This window comes from Branchiostoma lanceolatum, chromosome 14, assembly GCF_035083965.1.
Source record: "Branchiostoma lanceolatum isolate klBraLanc5 chromosome 14, klBraLanc5.hap2, whole genome shotgun sequence".
NCBI classification, from domain to species: domain Eukaryota; kingdom Metazoa; phylum Chordata; class Leptocardii; order Amphioxiformes; family Branchiostomatidae; genus Branchiostoma; species Branchiostoma lanceolatum.
This window is the reverse complement of record NC_089735.1, coordinates 12348958-12371534: the sequence shown is the minus strand read 5'-3', so window position 1 is coordinate 12371534 and position 22577 is coordinate 12348958. Positions and strand designations below refer to the sequence as shown.

At 42.6% G+C, this 22577-nt stretch overlaps 1 protein-coding gene across 8 annotated transcripts in view; it reads right to left on the bottom strand.

Moving 5' to 3' along the window:
• Positions 1-378: 378 nt before the first annotated feature.
• The window catches only part of LOC136448393 (CMP-N-acetylneuraminate-beta-galactosamide-alpha-2,3-sialyltransferase 1-like), a 53047-nt gene continuing 30848 nt past the window's right edge, over positions 379-22577 (bottom strand). For all 8 annotated transcript variants that reach the window (XM_066447836.1, XM_066447835.1, XM_066447831.1 and 5 more), the window contains 6 exons: positions 8984-9632; positions 6438-6606; positions 6005-6155; positions 5281-5389; positions 4186-4298; positions 379-2778 (listed from right to left, as the gene is read on the bottom strand). In XM_066447836.1, coding sequence (XP_066303933.1) covers positions 2454-2778; positions 4186-4298; positions 5281-5389; positions 6005-6155; positions 6438-6606; positions 8984-9538 — 1422 coding nt within the window. In that variant the 5' untranslated portion in view covers positions 9539-9632 and the 3' untranslated portion in view covers positions 379-2453. The remainder of the gene's footprint in view (positions 2779-4185; positions 4299-5280; positions 5390-6004; positions 6156-6437; positions 6607-8983; positions 9633-22577) is intronic.

Sequence of the window (22577 nt, the reverse complement as noted above, 5' to 3'; positions counted from 1 at the left end):
CGACCAATGCAGTGGTTACCTGAGGGAAAACGCAGAGTTGAAAGACCACACACTACATTATTGACATTGATTGAAAGCGATACTGGCCTCACAGGTTCTGCATTGATGTCCACCTGGAAGGACAAAACGTACTGGAAAAGCTTTATTGAGTGTACCTCACCGGAGTAAATCCTGACGAAAGGTGATGATGTTAAAGAGAAAGTACATACTAAGGCTAATACAATGTAAGCTACATATATTACTCTCCTTGGGGTTTAGTAGGGGGCGTTTTAATTACGTTTCACTATGAAGGGATACACGAAAACAGCGATAGACGCCGGAGCGAGTGACAGAAAGAGAGTAATAATACAGTGATGTGTGTTTTGTGTTGTCATTATCCATTGACAAAACAACCACAACGATTACATGAGCTTGAACTAAGATATATCGTAGATTCATGACATAGCGTAGAAAAGGAAGTGGCGTTTTCGTGTTGATAGCGATGTCATCAGCTGTACGCACACCCCCGTGAAATTGCTTGGACCGTTGTAAGCTGTACTCCAGTTTCTACCGGGCGTGCAATGATGATTCATACTCTATATCCAGACAGTATTTACTGTACTATTAACTCTGGCGTAGCTGTGCAATCCGTTCCTAGCAGCTAACAGACGTATGATTGTGTAAGCATCTGTCGTTCATCATGTTCTTATTGTCACTAGTTTAAGTCAGCGTACCGTAACCCCTGGTGATAGCGTGTGTGATGCCACCCAGTTTTATGTAGCACCATATCGTTCATATTCCATTCATATCGACATACATTAAAGTCAAAGCACGTACCAAATTTTTTGGCGTAAAGGTTTTATTCTATTTGTGTTCCAGGGAACATGGCGGTGGAATTACAATAACATTAATCGAGAAGTACAAATGTGGTACACCATCTCATTAAATAAAATTGACCCATATTTACTTAAAATTCAATAAATGTGCGCTTAAAGGCAACAAAGGCAATATTCGAGGCAAAAAATGAAAATACTGAAAAGAAAAAAATGCTGAAATCTTTATAATAGTGACATTTACTAACATTGTTTAGCACATTTGCGTAATAACTTCAGATTTTAGGATTTTAAAACCTCGCAAAATTGTGCCGTACGATGATACCCTTAGTTTCGCGAGCCTACAAAAACTCCGGCCACGATTTTTAGTGAGTTCTCACATCACAACAACGTCGTATTTTTGCATCATGGACGTTGCTATTCATTGTGATAGTGTTGTTTGATCTAATCATATAAAGAAATGACCGAATAAATTACCTTTCAAAATCATATTTTTGAACCCTAATATTGCTTGGGTTTCCTTTAAGAACAAAGCAAAATTGCCAGCAATATCTCTGTATGCAAACACAACGGAAACGTAACCACTGCCCTTGTCCCTAGTTACGTAATACGTAATTGTACAAAATAAAAGGTTTAAGATCTTATGACGTTTCTGCTTGTCTTATCAAGTCACCAAAACTTGTTTCCCCTCCAAAAGTAAAATTAATTCACTGGGTATCTGTATCGTATACTAGTACAGTAAAGAGAAGTATCGCAAATAGTGTCATATAAAATTTGTAAACAAAAACAATACAATATATCGGAGAAGTTTGTCAGCAATAAATACCTGACTACCGTACCGAAGTGTCACCCTTTAGTGTCTAAAGCCCTTGTCACACTTGTGCGTATATACAAGCCCGCATGAGTTGCGTATTAACATGTTTTTGGTTTAGGTTAATTTTTTAGCCGAAGAAGTAATTTCTTTGGATTGATAACTAGACTGCACAACGGTGGGTCAAAGTAGAAAACAACTTCCTCCCCCTAAATTAACTTAAAGCCAAAAAATGTTACTGCGGAACTCATGCGCACTTGAATATACGCACAAGTGTGACAGGGCCCTAAGAGAAGTTTCAGTCTGTTTACTGTTTGGCTCTTATACGTTGAGAAGATTGTTGTATTTTCGGCACGTCGAAGTCGTTATTATCAAAGGCATCGTCCACAAATTGTACGTACATCAAAAATGGCATAGACCATAGTCACAGATTCAAACTGGCTAGTGGCATCTGTCTACATTTCGGAGCTGTTAATATTCATGAGAAGATGTTTTGGCAAACGTGGTTAGGAACTCTAAGATGGATGCTCAAATCTTCAAGCAGATGTTGGAGGGGAAGATTGTCAAGTTTGCTGACTGCTGGGTTTCTCTGACAGCCAATTCTTTATGGTCTCTACTTAAATTATAGTTACTTTCGAACTGAATATCAACTATGATAAGAGCCATGTATGACTGTATATAAAATTTATATATATAGGACAGGAAATGTTGTGCCCAGAACTGTGTTAAGGCGGCCTCCTCAAGATAAGGGCTGTCAGAGAAGCCCAGAAGCTACAATCCTCTACTCCCAAACCTGCGTTGAATATTAGGATTCTCCACAATCAGCTCTGCTATCTTTTGAACCATCTGATGACCTTCTGTTCGTCCAGTTTCTGCCAGAGATATCTCTCGTTGTCGATGTCGTGTGCCCCCGTTCTCCACTCCGTATAGTTTTTGAATTTTTCGTCGTAGTAGTGGAGAGAGAACCTCCTGTCGAAGCCGAAGCCGTACAGGTCCACCTCGTCGCACATGTGCACGGCGAGAAACACGGTGAGTGCGCCGGTGGTGGGGCGGTACGCCGTCCCGTTCAGGAAGTTGACGAACACGTACCGCATGAAGTCCGGGTGGACGATCCGCAGGTTGTGTGACGTCACGTTCTGTGGGTTCCGGAGTTTCCTTCAATGAGAGGGAATAAAAGTCCTTGATTGCACGTTTAAACTCTCACAAGGTAAGTACAGGTTATGGTGATAAAGTAGAAGTACAATTACAGTGATATAAGAATGTGGTGTCTTCAATAATGACTAATGTATATTAGTATGTACATGTAAAGACCCACCCTACTAGCGTAACCAAAAACATAATCTTCTCGGCGAAGATAAAAACAACCAGGCCCAGATCAGAATAAAACACAGCAACAAAACTATTACAACCAAATACGTATCTCGTGAACAGTGTTATTCTGATGGCTAAATAATGCAACATAACAACAGCCGCTTCTGCTGGTTTTCTTAAACACTAGCTGTAGTCACAAGAAGATGTTGAACATTTAGTATATGTTAACACCATAGAGATGCTATGAACACTATCTAGCAATCTGAGTAGCTACGTCCTTGGCATTTTCAGCACGCGTGTATACATATATACAGATGTATCATGTTTTACGCTTCCGAGGCTGAGTATGCAGTAATAGACCTCTAAAACACAGGGACCGAGTCAAGCATCAAGCTGGAATCTGTCATGAATACAATAACCAAACTTTCTGTGCCAAACATCGATTTGACGAGGGTCTCTACGGGCCAGACAACGGACAGATGTGGGCGGTGCTTAATGGGCGGAAAGATTTTCAATTTCCCTGCCAGCGCAGCGAGAGATCATTTTCCATCCTGGCACAATGGGTTGGAGATTATTTCAGGACGTTATTATGGCAGCGATATAACATACGGTCCCACTCTCATAATTTTAACCTTGCGAAGGCGGGCAATATCATTTTGGGGCTTCTAAATTAATATCGTTTTATAGCAATTTTGGGGAAAGTCTGATGGTAAATCATGGACGGAAAGTAGGACTTATACCAAGCGGGACTTTCCCAGTCTGAGGAAAACTGGAGAGCTAAGCAAGATCTAGATGAGATATTCGGCTTTGCCGTAAAGGCTTTCCCCCGAGTATCCAGGCGTATGAATGGTAATGTTGCTCTGTATGCACGTATATATGTCACGGTCAACGTGTTCAGAGTGGAACTTAAATTTTCTTGCAATATCTAGCACCACCAAAATTTTCTATGGTCCGTTTCTTTTACAGGTGAACCTCAAAATAGTAATTAAAGAGGAAAAGTAATGTTCTTGTGACACCGCCTGGAAGAATTTGACCTGGAAGACGTTTTGGCCCTCGTCAGGGTATGAATGGACGGTAGAGTCTGTCTGGTAGCGGCAAGAATGCAGTCACAAATGTGACTATTTTCTGTTTTCTAACTGGACACTTTTAGCATCATTTTCACAGGATCTACCAAACTAATGAAGTTATCCACAAAGCTCCCGAACTCCTTAGTTTCACGAATAAGATATTAAAATATCTAAGACAACGCACCAGCACTTTCCCGTCTTGTTTGAACACATTTTCGGGATGAAATCTCGGACGATTTTTCCTTCGATGTACTCCAGATCGTAGGTCTTGAATGGCACGTAGAAATAGATGGGGTCCTGAATGGAAACACACATCAATATTCGTTATTAATTGTGACTAGCCTATGTCATACTCTCATGCCAGACCGTCCGCTTGTGTATCTCAAGCAGTGGCCCTGGCGTAACGGTTTGCGATCCGGCCTTTTAACTGCGTTAGCGCTGACCAGCCATCGGTTGTTGGAGGGAAAGTTACCAGCCAATAACCATGCCTCTAGACCGTAAGCCGCGCCGTGATTGGCTAGATTACACAAGCAGGGGCTTGCATGGCATGAGATGGTGGTTTATCTAAATGTTGATAGGTGTGAGTGGAACCTTAGAAAAACTCAGCTTTCAATGAAGAGACTCAATTGTATTACGGATACGTATTGCACTTCATTAATGCTTCACATTAAAAAAATCCTGAACAGAACACAATTGTTTAGTTCAATACTGCATGTTTGGTTCACAACCATTAAATCTTGATGGCTAGTGCCATGAGAGACCACCTAAATTTTAATGAACATAAACAAATGTAAGATAGCTGAAATGAAGTACGAAATAGTTCCTGGACTCCCCGTCACGAACCCTTTGAAACATTCCTAAAAAAAACGAATGTAATTTCGGTGTCCATAGTTGGCAAACGCTACGACCTCACATTGAAAAGCCAGAAGCAATAGTGAATCTACGATGCGCCTGGGCCTGACATTTGTCTTCTGGGTACGGTTGAACATTAACCGTGTGATATAGAGGCTATCTCTGCCGTACCTCAAATAAATCAGTGACCAGAGGCATCTACAGAAGGCAAATGATCAAAACGAGTAATGCTACTTAATACGTTACGCTGGAATACTAATACATCGGAAGCACCTCTTTGTGTATTTCAGCAATTTATATCCAGTAGCTATTGTTGGTATGAAGGAATTACGGCCCAAGGAGGGGTTATAGGGACGCAATATGTCGTTGAAATTGTCAGAAGGAAATGGGAAACAACGCCAATGGTCCGTGCGAGGTCATACATTACCTGTTGGGCCACTCGTTTAACGTCTTCGGACTCTGGGAAGAAGACGTAGAAGTCCGTCTTGTTCCCAACGTCTTCGACGTACTGCTGGTCGATCCTGGCGTGATTTACTCTAAGAATTTAAGACAAGAAAGACAAGATATTGATTATTTCTTAGCACCTAATTAGGTTAACTGTTAGGGATTACACGCCATTTTGTATGACACATTTACTGGCCACCGAAAAATGACTATAATTAAATCTAGACTTTCCACTTACCCTAAGTTACAATGCTGCTTAGATTCCTTTTATGACGGGTGCATTCTTCTTTTGATTGGGAAAGTACATGGATTGATCTCTTTTCAGTTTAGATTTACCATATACTGAAAGGCTATCGCACGGAATGAGATTATTCGGGAACCATACCTTGCACATTTAATTGAATTACATAGCAGTAGGTGGCAGCATCGGGAATCAATGCAGAAATTGCAGTGAATGAGAAAATGGCCGGGTAAATTCTGGGCTATTGTGTGTCTACATGAGGCGTGTACACGTCGAACCACCTATGATAACTCAGTAACGGTCCATGAAATCGAATAATCAATTCAGTTACAGGATCTTAAGTCTGTTCGAATCTATTCACACTCGATAATAATTGAGATGGCATTGTACTTTTTAGTGAATATGGTTAGTTAATGAAAACCATCCAATACTGTTAATATATCATACATATTGAATGTTTTCTTACCTAAATACTAAGTCATGTGCGTTGATCTCTCCACCTCGACGGGAACCCTTTAATATCCCTCCGCATCCGACCACAGCACACCTCAGGCACTGTTTTCTCACGCCGCGGTAGACGCCAATGTGGTCCATATTATGGAATATGCTGTCAACAACTACATCAAAAGGCATGATATCAGATCAAAGAACACCAAGACACGTAATTTTAGCAAGAAGCAGACAAATTTAGATTATCACATAAATCAAAACAGCAACAGCAAATAGCAACAACAAAACTTCTATAAGCTAGTTCACAGTTTGACTGCGCATGAGCAGTGTGATGCATTGTGGGTAAAATGTCAAAGTCAAAGGCCACTGGCGATACATAAAGAATGAACTTTGACATATTACCCACAATGCAACACACCGCACATGCGCAGTTCAGCCATTTAACTCACGTGTTCTATTTTCCCTCTTGTACCCGAACGGTAGTGAGTAAAACTGCAGGTCCAAAAAGTTTCTCGGTTCGACGTCATTCAAATCCATCAACATCTTGACGTCATCCACATACCTCTCCCTGAACCAATCAGATTGCTCTGCTCTGCTGTGGAACCCTGATGGGCATTCCTTCAGGAAATATCAAGGTTCATTGTAAGATCATATCACAATGAGCTTGGAACTATAGAAAAATCGAAGCTTCATCTCAGCCCAGAATAACTAATAAGACACCAAAACAGAGTAAAATGTAAGCCAAAAATAGTTACTCAAGCAACTGGATAAAATTTTGAAACAGTCAGACGTTTCAGATAGCATCCGCTATCTTTCGTCAGTGACTAAGGACAGATCTGGTAGAACTAGGTTTTTATACCAAACCTCTGAATAGATATGTTAATGAAGTTCTACCAGATCTGTCCTTAGTCACTGACGAAAGATAGCGGATGCTGTCTGAAACGTCTGACTGTTTCAAAATTTTATCCAGTTGCTTGAGTAACTATTTTTTGGCGTATCTTATTACCTGGATGTCTAACATTCATCAACGTAGAGTAAAATGTAATTGTCAGAAATGTCAAATGACATATAAACAGCTGCCTATAATAATAACGTCAGGAAAACTATGACATACACATTGCTTTACCAATTCTCTGATTATACGACTCTATTACTCGTACCACATGCACATCCTTGAAAATCGTGTTTGTATCTCTTTACAATGATGTGCCATTTGTAATGATTGTTCCCAGACTTTCCATAGAAACAATAATTCAAATGATCAAAGACTACGGCGTTTTGAGAGGTTTAAACCACACTATGGTGCTCTAACTCTCCGGGGAGACATAACGGCGGCATTTCCGCAGGTTGCTTGAGCCATACTGTTACTGCGCCGTCGTGACAAGAATTAAAATGAAGCTGAGAAGTCCCACGGGTGTAAACGCTCGTGTGGCGAAGCGGCCTTACATCCGCAACAAAGCCGAACAGTTTCCTAGCAGGGACAGTATTTGTAACGGGATTTCCTGGTAGCAATGAAGTACACAGGAAACGCTGAAAACTCCATTAGCAAGTCTATTTTGGGAAAGAAAGCGGTCAGGGCTTCTCTCTGTTTTAGACCTCCCGGCTGCTCAAATCTCCAGAACGGAAACCCCGAAATGACTTGCACTTACCAAAATGATTGACGGACCCTCAGGAAATACGCCAAATACTAAATCTGAATTCAAAATGAAACAAGGCACGCCGGAGGGGTGGATTTTTGCCGCTTAGGGTTTGATGTATGCTCGAGCTTTGCGGATGTCTGCAAGGTTGCACAACGAGACAGGGAGGGATTACGCTGACGGCCGACAGAGAATCCCCCAACACTGCCTGGTGCCCTAATGGCGCTGAACTAATGGGGCACATGACCAGACAGGACAGGTGTGTCAAGGATGAGGTCTTCAGAGGACGGTAGAGTAATCAATTAAGCGAGGGGATGCTTTTGGCCACGTCAGTTGTTTGTTACCCGGAAGTTGTAAGTGTCCAAATGACTGCGTAGATACACGGGGAGGCCAAGGGTTCTTGTCAACACCAGTTTGCTAGACAAAATGGGAGGCTTGACTACTTCACGAGAGGCGTGAAGGAGTCAATTCACACCAGGGCCCATCAAACCACGTTAAAGCTGGCAAGATGGTCTTGTTGGCTAGGGTTATTGACTTAGAATCTAAAAGTGTTGGGTTCGAATCCCCAGCAGGCCTCAATGTAGTGTCCTTGGGAAATGTACTTTACACCTATTCCTTCACTTGAATTAGGTGAAAGTTAATGAGTGCCTAGGATATTTGGAGTTTATTTTAACACAACCAGGTAATCTCACCTGCTGACATTCCCGCCGCAAAAGCGTCACATACATCGGCTACTTATAGCGGCGAGAAGCAGTACTCCAGTCAGAAGCTCGGAAGAAGGTGCCTGACAGACACCGAAACGTCAGCAGGTGAGATTACCTGGTTGTGTTAAAAGAAACTCCAAATATCCTATGTTCTACCAACCTGATAAAATTATTTTGGAATGAGTACCTAGCTTCGGTGAGGGATTTTTTCTCTGGAGGACGTAATTCCGGTGGTTTGAGGAGAGTCACACATCGAGCTCATTAAAGAACCCACAACACTTAAAAAAAAGTATAGAGGTCCATGCCGGTTCCAGTGGATCAATCCTATCAGTCTGGACTTACGCAGCTTTAAGTACTTGCTGTACAAAACTGGTAAGTTACGCCTGAAGGTGGTTTACCGGTTGTGCGGAACAAAAACAAAACGAAAAACGGGACGGCGGCAGATACCAACTTCCCGGTAACCTTTGACCCACTCCTGATGTCACGCATCCATAAAAGACGTGCGCGTCAGGAAAGTGGGTCAATTCGAACAAACAACATCAAACCTTTGGTATCAACATAGATGGTATTTTCCATTTCAGCACTAATACGGCTCTCACTAAATCTGCCCTGTCGTCTTCTGTCAGTTCTATTTAATCCCAATGTTACACTTACCGACGGCAAACGCCTGGCGTCTCTCGTGAAGGGATACGTCCCGATCTTGACTTTGTCTAGTCTCTTGGGCACCAGGTTTTCTAACACGTTCATGTTGTTCATGACTTCCCCCAGGTCATCGCCATTCTTCTCCTCCTGAACGCTTCGGACCACAGAGTAGATCATATCGACGGTGTCCCTCGCGTCCTTGCCCTGCCTCTGGTGATCGTCTATCAAGTTTAAGATGTCATTGATCATTTTTCTCGACTCCAGGTCGTCCCTCTTTTTGTTCCCCGTCAGGTCATATCCTAACAGGTCGGCGATTCTGTGTAGTTTGTCCGTATCTGTCAGCGGCCTGGCCGTGGTGCTACGGATGTCTCTCAGCATACGTACCGGTCTCCACTGATTATGGGAATCTCTGATTAAATTTCTCCTAAAGTCTAATCTTGAAGATCGGGACTTGGACAGGATTTGCATCGTGTCCGGGTGGATCAGAAAACACGTCACGAGAAACAGAATCAGCAAAACTCCGAGGTAGAGATAGGCCTCTTTGTAACGGTTTTTAATCCACAACATCGTGACGTCAGAAATGTTGTGTTCACGTCATCAGACAGCAAATAGTCTGGTGGTAGCAGCTGCGGCACCCCATGCACCTGGCGTCAATGGCGATCTGAAAACACATAAGGTACGACATCTTTGAGGATTCCTATAGAAATAGAAATGAATCGATAAATCCAAATGAAATGCACGCAATGGAAGAGAAATGGAAGGAGAGTCAATACAAAAGTAACCCATGCACCTGGACAAGTTTTGTACACGTTTAGACGTTTCAGATACCATCAGTCACTGACGAAATACAGCGGATGCTGTCTAAAACGTCTGAAACAAAACATATCCAGTTTATTGAGTTACGTTTTTTTATTGTGTATCTCATTACATGAATGTGTAACCTTCATCTACGTAAAATGGAAGGGTGTAAGAATAGATCTCAATCTGTTATTCATACTAGGTTACATATGTTCACTTGTCATCACCTATCAAGGCAAAAAAGAATAGCTAGCAGTAGTCACTTAAAGCCTACGGATACTTCTCCACGTAGGGCTTGAATCAAAGACCGAGTCATTCCATGCACACGTCATTGTCGGAGACCTTGATCCGAGAGAGCATTTCCCGCCAATGATAGCATGCTGTGCGCGTTGGCGATCACACATCGCTTCGTTAATCCCCACACATGCACAGTGATGGATTTATAGATGGCTAGTAAAGCCTTTCACCCGAGTCACTTCCTTTCCTTCCAAAACGTCTTCTTCAATATTCTTCCTACAGTTCTACTACTTAATATTCTTCTCACATCGCGGTTTCGTTGATGGAGACTTCTTGGTGACTTTACCCTGTCGGTAATTATCCTGCACGCATTCTGCAATGGCTCCTTCACCTCTATAAACCTTAGGTGAAATTAAAAACTGTCAAACAACTATAAGATGGAGAAATTTGTAAATTGGATACAACGTATCAATAATACATGAAATTAGGATCAATGTGATAAAAAGTCCCACCATATGTTGTTTGGGAGCTCTAGGGTTATGAGGCAGCAGACACAAAAGACGGATAGAACCTTCTCACACACTAAGAACCTCTATATGATATCGATATCATTGACGAAGAGAAATTTTACAAAATTGCACGCTATTTTATTTATCTAAGGCTGTAAAATACACGCAGGCAGTGCTGAACAATATGTCCAAAAGCTGATATTATACGACATGGCTACACAATCCATTAATACTTGCCGATTTGTCGTATCCCCAAAGAACCGGAGAGGAGTATAAAAACGCCAGATATTTTTATGGATGATTGTGCTATACGACCTCAAACGTTTTAAGCTAAGTGCCCTTCTAAGAGAAGAGACTGTAATGAGTACATAGACATAGGAACCTTCCGCAAGGTTATCGGAAGAAGTGATGTCACGTCTCAGCGGGGACCGGAGTTTTACAGCCGTCAGGAGATATAGATGATGATGGGGATGGTAATGCCCTAGCCTCCGATGCAGACGCTTCCGAGCTTTATTTCTTTAACTATACACGGGACTCTGATTATTTCCCGTGATCTGACTGTATACCGGGTTCTGATTTAGCTCTGGCCCGTCCGGACAGCAACCAGACCTCGGCAGGCAATCAGAGCCCGGTAGCTTTCAGAAAACTGCTCATCTCATTTCATCGATCTATCCATTTATTTGGCCCCCTTTGCATTTGACGGTGACCGTACAGCGTCCAAAACTGGATTTGTATGACCCTTGATTGTATAATTGGAAGATGATACAAGATGTAAAAGTATGACTTCATCATCATCTTGTCGTGAGAGTGTCACGAATGAAAATCACCCTCCTCCTCCTCCAGTCCCCTCTGTCTTCCATTGATCTCGGTAGTTCTTCTAAATTTAAAAGTATGACTTAAAAGACTACAAAACACACAAAACGTAAAAAAAAATCGTTCTATGAAATTCGCTTAGCGGTCGCAGACTCTACTGGAATAGGGGTTTTAGTAAGACCATTTTGACTGCTGGGCACCACCGAAGATCTGACAACCAGCATTCCACATCCTTCTCGATTTTCTATTCTTCTCTATGTTCCAGTTTTTAGAGAAAAGTGCACGTAATTTGAAAAAGGCGATGCCAAAAACTGATACCCTCGGGAATGCGTGGGTTCATTTTTTATTTTTTAAAAACTGAAAACCACTTTATTATCTTGTTCATGGTTACAGAGTTATAGCTGACAAAAGTTCAATCGCAGTACTATACTAACGGCTCCTCCTCTTATGCGTCGTCAAAGGCGTCGCCAAAAGAAAAACGTCCGGCGGGTCTGCAACGGAGGCTGGTGATACCTGCCGGCGCAGATGATATGTTACCAGCGCGGCAGGTTGCGCACGGTCAGCGGAGGTTGTTGCTCCCTGTGCCAACCGGAACAGTCCAATCATCTCCCGCAAACACATCAATCATCCATTCTTCAGCTCAGCAGAACTACTTAGTGAAAACGGATAGAGTCCATCACCTGCCAAGAACTACCTGGTGATGGGAATGTCTATTATAGAGCAAATCATATGTTGGTCTTTTTCTTTACGCACTCCGAGGGTTAGCGCACTCGCTGCCAACCGGATAAGTACAATTAGTTGCGACCAACATATCAATCATCTCTTCTTTGAAAGCATTCATTAGTGGTGGCGGCAATGCGAGGGACTCTGAAGATGCGTCATGAAGACTACCCCTCGACATATGTGACTCTGAATAAAAGATAGACTTACAGTCGGGCGAAAGATAAAAGGAACATCTTCTTTCTCTTAAGGTCATACACTAGCATTGAAGACGAGACAAGGTGAAGGTGGATACTGACATTGAATACTTCGGACTTATACATGCATGTTGATGTGGAGAAGCGAGAGCAGGTACAATACACCAAACATAACAAAATGGGCAAGTTAAAGGCAACAACTGCTCTTTTTTGCGCTTTACAGATCTAAGTGATGTTTGTAGCAAAATACATGCAACTTTGTTGAAGAAGTACATGTAGGTTAGTTGTGACACCAAGTGAAACATTAAGATGAACAGAAAACGGGCTGCCAGGTCTTCTTGGTGCTCCAACGGTCAAATAGTTAAACTAAGGAATATATGACATGAAAATAAAATGAGCTTAGTTGTAACAAAACTTCATGTTTCACCTCAGTCGTCAAACTGTTTGAACAGAAATCACAACGGGGAGGCTTAGTTTTAGTTAAAATCCTCCCACACCATTATTGATGTATAGGGCGGTGCCCATCTTCGTTTCATAGCCCTGGGCCACACTGTGGTGCAATCACTGTAGCAGGGGGCTAGTCCACTGGCAGTGAAGTGTGTTTAACTTCCATACTGTTTCAGAAGTATGTACCATTTTTATAAAGTCTTTGGTATGACTCAATGCGCCTCTTGTCCAGTGGTGTCCTACCTGGGGCTTGAACCCCAGTCCTTCTAGTCCAAGTAATTTGAACCAGATGTGGTGAGAGACAGAAGCGCAGACCACTACACCACAGGGACACCCCCACAACGGGGAGGCAATGTGTACAAATCTGCATGTGGTTACGGTCTACGGCAAAATGTCGGTTGTATAAATAAATATTCTACTAAAATGTAATTGAAAACACAGCGATGTGTTCCAACATTTTGTTCTATGGAGAAGTTACGCCCTCTGTAAAAGGAGCTGTTTACGTTATTGCGCCCCTTTCTTCAACCATTCCACAGTAACGTTTACACACTCGACATAAACAGGAAATGGTCTCCTACAGAGAAATGGCCAACTCTAAGAGTTACAACATAAAAGTCGTAATCGTTATAGTCTTGCTAATCAAAAACGACGGTGAAAATATACTTTCTGCCAATTTACCCCATGTTATAGGTTTCAAAGGCCACGGTCACATTTTACAAATCATTATTGGAGCGCCTTCTTTACTAGTCGTTATCGTAGGTGATTTATGTACGGCGCCCGCACAACATGGCTTCATGAATCACCCGTGGCACCGCTCATACATGAAAAAGCACTAAAGGAGGAAGACCGAACTACTAGGAATGCTTCTGTTCCTGTAACACTGTGAGGTACATCTAAGCACGTATGTACAAACGGTACACCTGATTCATGTTTACAACTCCTGAGATAAATATGCACGCGCCATACCTGAGCACGACTATATGCCTATACTATGGTAATAGCACGTTTACATGCAGGAAAGCTACATGTATATATGGTGCTGTCAAAATGCTAGCTTTCAACTATTCACCCCAAGCCACATGCAAAACATGCCCTTTCAGTTGATGTTCGTTTGACGGAGCAGCTTAGGTAAAAAAGTTGTTCTCCTGCCAAAAGGTCTCGCACATTATGATAAATATGGCAGCATATTGACTACACCATATGGGAAGTTTAATACATCAGATGTCATAAAACCCGTGTACAATATTTACGCTGAAGGATAATGGCGATAAAAGAAAATATTCGGACGTTTATGGGACGACTATGACGCTGTTTGTCATCGTTAGTTGACCTCAGGGGTCAAGTTCACAGCTTGAGGGAAACTGGGTGAATGATAGTCTAATAATATTCATATATCTTGGCTCTCGTTGTAGACTCAATGGCAACTTTCTTGACTGAAAATGCCTATCATTTAAGAAATATTGCTTTAAGATGTGATTCTTTGCCACCACGTCGCTACAATAGACTCTTTGTTTCACTATTCGGTTGAGAAAAGTGTTGTTGCAGTTGGGTGTGGTTTCATCATCTTCAAAAATCGTAATGGGAGACAGGGACTCTTAGAAAGAGTGGACTTAGTCCACGCAACATAGCCGAAATTATGCGATGGTGATGGCTGTATAGGTTCGTTGTAACATGAAAATGGCTAACGCCACTACTATACGTTTAATTAGTACAATTAGAAAAAGGGGCCCCGCCGGGTAGTCTAATTACGGGCTGTATTTGCACTTTCGGGCGTGACCCCTACGTTGCTCCGTGGGACACCCTGCGGCTACCATGCTATTGTTGGGCCCGGCCGGGCCCGGTATGTTTTTAACTCGGAGTTAAAATCAACTCGGGACCCGGTTACAAATAGACGCCGTAAGCTAATCGCGAGAACACCGAGAGGAGCCCCCTGGTATCCAGCAGTTAACCGGGAAAAATGGTTGCTTCGGGGCTTCACCACCAACGGGCACCGGTACAAATGTGACCGAAGCATAACTGGTGCTGAAGGAACATACCACCAACCCGCGTGCGTTCGTTACAGTTTAACAAGTCAACTGTCGTATTCTTAATCCATGACTTGAACGATGATGATGAGGCCGGATTGATATCAAACGTTAATGGTACAGACTGGATGACGAGATTTACCCGTATCGATTCTCTCTAATCCAAGCTTAATCGGTACATTTCAAACCTGAAACAGGGCATGGGCGAGCTAAACCATATCATCTCTTTCCGTCTGTCTGTTTTCCAAAAATGGGATATGAACTTTATTGAAATACTCCGTATGTATTGTCTACCACCTGATGCCTACTTAAACTATTGAACAATCTAAGAGCGAGAATAAAGACACTGACAATAACAGTACAATAGATAATAGAAGTGAAGAGCGCCGATCAACGAGCAATAGCTAACGTCCCAACCTCATGAAAAATTCAAAAGAGCTCTCAACCACACGAAGCTACAGGATCGACATTATAAAGGAGGAACGAACACAAGCCGTCACCTCTGATAATCCTCCCAGATACTTACCGGTAAGCTGGTACAAGTGGACCGGTCTTGATCATCTGCGGAATGCAGATCAAAGACGTTACAACGGGAATGGATCAGTAATATGTTGAGTCAAGACAGGTTTTGTGGCCCCCTACCTCAAACTGCTGCAACAGTCCAAGGAAGAGAAGGTAAGGGGTAAGGAATCACCGGGGTGAGGCTAAGTAATGAGCGTTGAGAGGGAGAGCCCAAACTTGGTATTGTCTACATATCGTGGCAAATCTCGCACAATCTCGTGGGAGTGCAAGGCGCCACTTGAAGCTGTCAGGTTTACGGCGCAGTGAGACAGGTCGTCGCCAGGGGTCGTATTTCTGTCCAATGTCTTAATTGGAATGGGTCGCCTCGATATGGGATATAGACTCGTTAGCAATCCTGTGTACGGTTTAATGCTCCTAATACTATCAATCACTCTAATCGATTCTCTGTTTTTTGAAGCACCAAACTGACATTTTTCCTATCTAAAACATTTAAGAAAAACTTTAAGATCCGGTGAAGTAGAGAAATGATGGAGATTAATGAACATGTTAGAAGAAACCCTCACAATTCACAAAAACATTTGCTGATCTAAATGAAGCAGTAACGAATGATTAATGAACATTGACGTACATGTAAGATGATTTGTCAGTGACCGTCACAATTGACAAACACATTTGCTGATCCAACCGAGGGAACCTTGTGACAGCTAACCAATTTGTTACCTACAGATCACAGCACGATTGGAAGAACATGAAGCGGTAGTAAGCCATGGGAATCTGAAATGACAAAGCGTCCGGCATTGAAAAAGAGAGAGAAATATTTATGGCTCTTGGTGGCAAATGTGAAGATATTGGCAACAAATCCGCGCGTGCGTTTTGGCACACTGTTGGCAGGTTAGCCAAGAGGCTTGGTGGGCGTCACTCCATCGTCATCATGGTATGTATCGTGTAAAGTGCCTTTCCCGAGGGCACAAAGTCGGAGCATGGTGAGTATCGAACCCGGGACCTATTGGTTCTAAAGCCAACGCTCTAACCGTTGCGCCACACCAAGAGAATCCAATAATCACAAAAACGTAGACAGACCAACTTAAAAGTTCTTTTACACAACTTCCACGACGCTGGAACAACGCCTTTAATGACCCCACCAGGGCAGTAAACTGGTCTGAGAAGAGATTGACTGGCGCGCATTCAACTGCAATTACCCCTACCTATCCTCTAAGAACCGTGCAAAGCCATGAAACTACCCCTTTCTTAAGATATGTCGATAGGTCTTGCCAAGGAGTGCCGCCAGACTCATTTCTGTGATAGACGAATGCCATCAATGCGGACGCCACCTGCTTGAGAACTGCGCAGACGAGAAGTGGGAGGTTTTGACCTTCTGCAAGTTAATTTCAAGGGGGGCCAGGTTCCAAGGACGCGGTCCCCTTGCCGCCACTTGTCATCGATGCATCAAAATCTATGATTCGCCTCCATAAAGCAGGTCACTACGCTGTCTATTTGTCACGTCATAACCATGATTCTTGTCGGAGAAGTTCACATCTCGCGTCTCTTAATGTCACGACAAGGTACCATTTGTTTAAGTAGGAAAAAAACAGTGAGGGAGTTGAAAGAATGATGAAACGATCTATACGTATAAGCAGATATAATTCAGTCAAAGGATGTAAAAAATAGTCTCCTTATACAATATTTTGAGTAGTTTTACTTAATTTCCTAGAATTGGTAGATTTGGTTGGTTTGCTCTAGATGCTATATGTTTTTCCATGGAGGCATAGTTGAAAAACATAGATCGAGACATAGGTGAAAACCAAAACTGAAACACACACACACACACACATACACACACACACACACACACACACACACACACACACACGCACACACATACACATACACAAACACACACATATATATACACACACACACACGCAAAGAATAGATTTTTAGCATAAGCATGTTGCACAGAAACAAACTGCAACACAATAGACCGTATCGTGAAACATAATCTACATTCATATCACCGTAAATTCATGACAATAAATCATCCATTCTTAAGACTGACAAACTCATAATGGTAAACGTTGCAGTGCATTGGAGTATGACATATAAGGAAATTGAACGAATGATAAATAATGGAAACAATTTCAGTGTGTAGGAAATAGGCTATCTGGTCATGGCAATAAATCACTACTACATCCATGGCTGCGTCTGTCGGGATTCTATTTCCTATTCTGACGTGTTTGACAAGCCAAACTTTGTAGACGGCGGGCGCCTCCACATCATAAAGATTACAACAAAGACTCGTATACATCAGCTACAGCGAACTGACAGTTTCTATGTGTTTTATGACAGCACCAGGGGAAGCCCACATACAACGCATTACATGGAGACATCCGTCAACACTGGAGATATGCAGAAGCATCTTATCTATATGAAATCCCATATGCAAAGCTGATGAACAACGTATGATGCAGCACTAGACAATACAGATGAAGCTGCTCAAAACTACTTCAGAATTATCCTAATTAACCAACCCCGCATTGCCCTTCCCCAAGTATGTATCTCGTCCGAACAGATGTTCATTCCTACAGGCAAAAAGCTCGGTAAATGCATTACACAAAGGGGGACACCTTTGTGGAACCTCATACGTCACACTTGAACAAAGCTCGCGTGAGGTAAAGGACGAGGTTGAGTTCCAGGGGGAGATTCCCGTAAGTCACCTGTGTCGGATGTGTTGGACCTATCTATCTTTCCTGCCCGCGGCAATAGCATTAGAGAAAGGGACTGCAGAATGTCCATGGACTATGGATCAATGAAATGACCGGTCCTCCCCCATCTTACCAAGATGGATGCTCACTTTTTGTTCCGGCATCGGAGCTGGGACATGCCTACACCTGGACATGGATCAAACAGTCAAACCTAACTTTTGGATGCAACTTTTGAAAGTATTACCCATACCGCCCCACAAAGTTTGTAGGCACGCACTGACAGTTCGCCTAAATAGAGCCACGGGCCTTGGGCGCTAGAATATATGCCCTCTACGAATGTTCGACTCGTGACAGTACTGATCGAGGACTAGTGAGAGAACAATACTCTACACCTCCCCCTGTTGAGTCTGCTGTCACACAGGCAGTGCGTTGTCAGATAGTCAGAGGGGGTTAATGGGTAAGCCATATCTTTGACCTTCTTCAAGAACATTTTCTACAAAAATCCGGGACGATTGAACAGCACAAGAAGAGCCCGCGTTCCAGCCTGTGGCAAGAGATGGGCTGATGTATAATTTACCTTGGCAGTACCTGTCTTCTTCCATCCGGCTTTCCGGCGTATTATGGCTTACGCTGTCACACCTTATGTGCCTCAAAATCATAAAGAATAGCTGGTATACTGATGGGATGATCGCGCTGTCTGAGGTTAAGTCTACTATTCAACCGAGAGGAACGATCGAGATGGAACTCTGGTGATGTGGATGACCAGAACCGACATTACCTCTCTGATGTACGCGCCATTTGGCCAGGTTATTTGGAAAAAAGTATTTCTTTTCTATCAACTTAGTCATTTATAGGAAAGCCCGTGATGCGATACGGAGGAAGCACAAGATTACTTGAATGTAAAGGGATATGTAATTTAAATGTGATCTTCTCTGGACCATTGCGCTACAAGAGATGTTTGAGTATAGGTGCTTTACTGCGCTTGACGACATCGATCACACAAAACATGGGTTCACAAGATTTTCAAAAGTTTGAAACTCAAAAAGTAAACCGAAATATTTACAAAACTACACGAGCTCTACACTTAAAATCCTTACTGTCTCAACCCAATTAACTATGAATTCAAATTGTACAGATATGAAAGTACCATATCCAATGTATGTTATCGTGTAACTAATATTGTTGACATGATAACTAATTGTAACTAATTACTGAATTGGTGACTCTAAGAAATGAATCTAACAAACCTATATACCATTTTAAGTGCACTTACTTACAAACAGAGTGCAATTCTAGAGATATAATTGGAGGCATATTTTGCTCTGACGTCAATCTTTCTTAAAGTAACCATCGGTAAAAAGATATCAAGAAGAGGGTTTTATAAAACTTATACAACCTCAAGCGTTTTCTTTTGACAAGTAGAGACGGATTTCTTGTTTCACTTTCCAATCGATAACGTTCATTAGATGATTTCAGTGGCTAATGCCAATGGATTGTATCAAAGGCCAACCTCTTAAATTGGTCCATGAAAAATTCATCCCTAATGGTGGTCTAGCGGTGATAAAATGCCCCAGCAGATTTGGCGGCTACCATTACGTCTAAGCAGTCAACAAATCTTCGGTCGAGTTCGATGGAGGTGCTTGGCTCCTACCGCCCACACTTACGAAATAGCTTGGAATGTTGCCATTACGAATTTCATGCGTATGAAGTGGGGAGAACGCCCATCTTCAATGGTAGAGGCATGGGAAGATTTCAAAATATGCGGATTTCTAAAATATGCCGTGACCGCTTAAACGATACTAAATATCACTTGTGTATCAATCACCACCGTTATGTTTGAGGTAGAACACCTTATTTCCCACTTCGAGACGCTTAATGCGGAGGCAATGCGATGGTAATACAGACAATCGTTCTGTTGACTTTGACCAATGTCTCTCCCAAAAAAACATGGACGTCCAAATTGAAATCGATCTGATGGGCGAAAGGTACAACGTACAAGAATAGACAGCTGTTATACCAGTCGGCAGCATACGCTTCAGAGCTGACATGGATTGGTCGACCAACCAAAAGCCTATGATACCGTAGTATCAGCCACTGCAGTACAACAAAGCTATATGGGAAAAAAATCAATGATATGACAGAAGCAAAACTATGGAACACAAGTATCATCCAATGTTATGGGTGTGATCAGAGGGTTACTTGGCTGACAAATGTGCCTCGACATAGGCCAGCTGTCTGGATGGTAAAACGTATAGTTTCCCTTGAAATTCTATGGTTATTATATATATGCCTGATGGGAATAACATTTGTCATGAGGGTATTTTCAGAAACGTCTCTTGGAGTAGAGGGGTTGGTTGCGTCCCGTTCAATAGGTATCTGGTGTTGGGGTTCAAGCTAAAAGGTGCCCATTTGGATATTGGAAAATCAATGGGTGGTGGGCTTCAATGATGTCCTCAAATGTCATAACACGTGTTCTGACAGTAGGACACACCCCATACGTAGTCGTATGGTGTTACGTGAACATTTCGTTATTTCACGGTAACCCAACGAACACAAACTCTACGATTAAAGTAATCTACCTTTCCATACAATCCCCTGAAGTGGGAAGATAATCTCCAAGCAGATCTCCACGGTGCACCGAATATCGTATATGCTAACCAGAGAAGCTCCAGTCAGCCAGAGAAGCTCCAGTCAGCCAGAGAAGTCAGTCCGCCCCGTGCTGGAGCTTCTCTGCTGGCTGACTGGAGCTTTTCTGGCTAGCATATACGAGTTTCAGCGCACCGTGGAGATCTGCTTGGAGATTAGTGGGAAGAGGCTAATTGTTCCTTAACCACCCGAAGAAAATCCACATGTACTGACGTTAGTATGACGGAAACTGACAACAACCTCCAGGGAGGTGAGGCAACCTGAAAGTGACGCCATCAAAGGTTACCTTGTAGTTAGTGCCAGGAAAAGCGATTGTTTCCTGCGCCACCACCCCCTCCGGTGTGATGCCTGATCCTAAATTCCTAATCTCGCGAATATCAATACATTCCCTTAAGGGTAAAGTTTGACGTACGAACAGATAATATCCGAAGGGCTGGCGCCTCAACAGAGACACATATTCGTCTGCTTTAACATATTGTTTCCATTTCCAGAAGAATCCATAGCTCTCCAGATGGCAGGTTACTACTTGACTGAGCAACTTTCCTCATGATAGATGACATCAATGACAAGCTGGGTTGGGAGGAGCCAAAACTTACTCGGGCGTAAAAATACTTCAGGTAACAAATCATCGATTTTGGCGAAGCCAAGCAAGCATTCCTTTGATTTGGATTTCAATGACACCTGCCGAAAAAACAAATATGTACTTTGTTTCATTGCATTTGCTAGAAAAATCCCATCGAAGACTTCAATACGCAGTGGAATCAGGGCCATGATAGAAGTTTCAATTTGCACTCTTGGCAAGAGATCAATCTAGTTTTAGAAGCCCTTGGTCTAGGACAATATGTATAAGATTTGGATAATTGATGCAATGGTTTAGGAGTACAGCTTTTGGTACTAGCAGACGACGAGACGCCTAAAGATCAGCAGATGTGTAACCAATTCGCTTAACACCAAGAGCTCCCTAGTGTAGAAGGTTGACATTCATGGAAATTATATTTGACTAAATCTCCACTCACTGTTGATAAAAAAAAATCTTATTCTTCAGATGCTCATCCCCTCCTTCAAGAAATTGAAAAGAAGTCTCTGCACCAAAGGGTTCCATATCTTAGACCTTCACGACGACAACGAATACGTTTAATGCTATTAGCGACTCGGGCTTTCCTTAGTCAGGACACGTAACCAGATCCATCAGTTCCATGAACTACCGCTGAGACCGTGCCAAGCATCACCAAACACCAGACACCAGCCATCAGTATTACTTCAGAATCGACCACAGAAGTTCAAGTAGCTATCAATGTCACAGCCTTCTGCTCACCACGTTTACATTGACGATGGACGGAGATATGCGCACAATTCATACTTCTTACCATAATTTCTACTCATAATCTGCCCTTTCCAAATTAGGGTCAAGCAGACTGTATTAATAATAGAATATAAAGATTATGTACCTGCGATGCGATGTCTGATGTGATTTGTGTGAGTTCAAACGTGCTTATAGAACGTACGTGCACAGACAGACATAACAGCGTGAACAATAGTTTTGAAAAGGATTCCACTGGACGTACGTCGTGACCTGACGACAGAAGTTACATGAGATGTTACAAGAGACAGATAGTTGTAAACGCTAACCATTCAATGCCACCCACATTAACAAGTACTCACGTACACATGAAAGCAGCCCGGGCCTCCACCCATTGCTGCTACAGATGTGCCTCAACACGGAACATTTCCTGATTTATTGAATTCCAATCCACTGCCAGCAGATTTTCTATGAATCACAGAGGTGATAATTATAACGCGTTTACAACATCAATACATATTCGTCACAAATAACCTCCATGGCTCTGTAACGTTCCCACGGGAGTGCTACTGAGCCGTGCCGTCACAAGCTCACCACTTTCATCCCTGATTCAATAGACTAGGAAATGCCCTGCTGGGCTAACATCCGACCTAAATACTTCTGACTCCAACACTTAGCGTACACGGGGGAA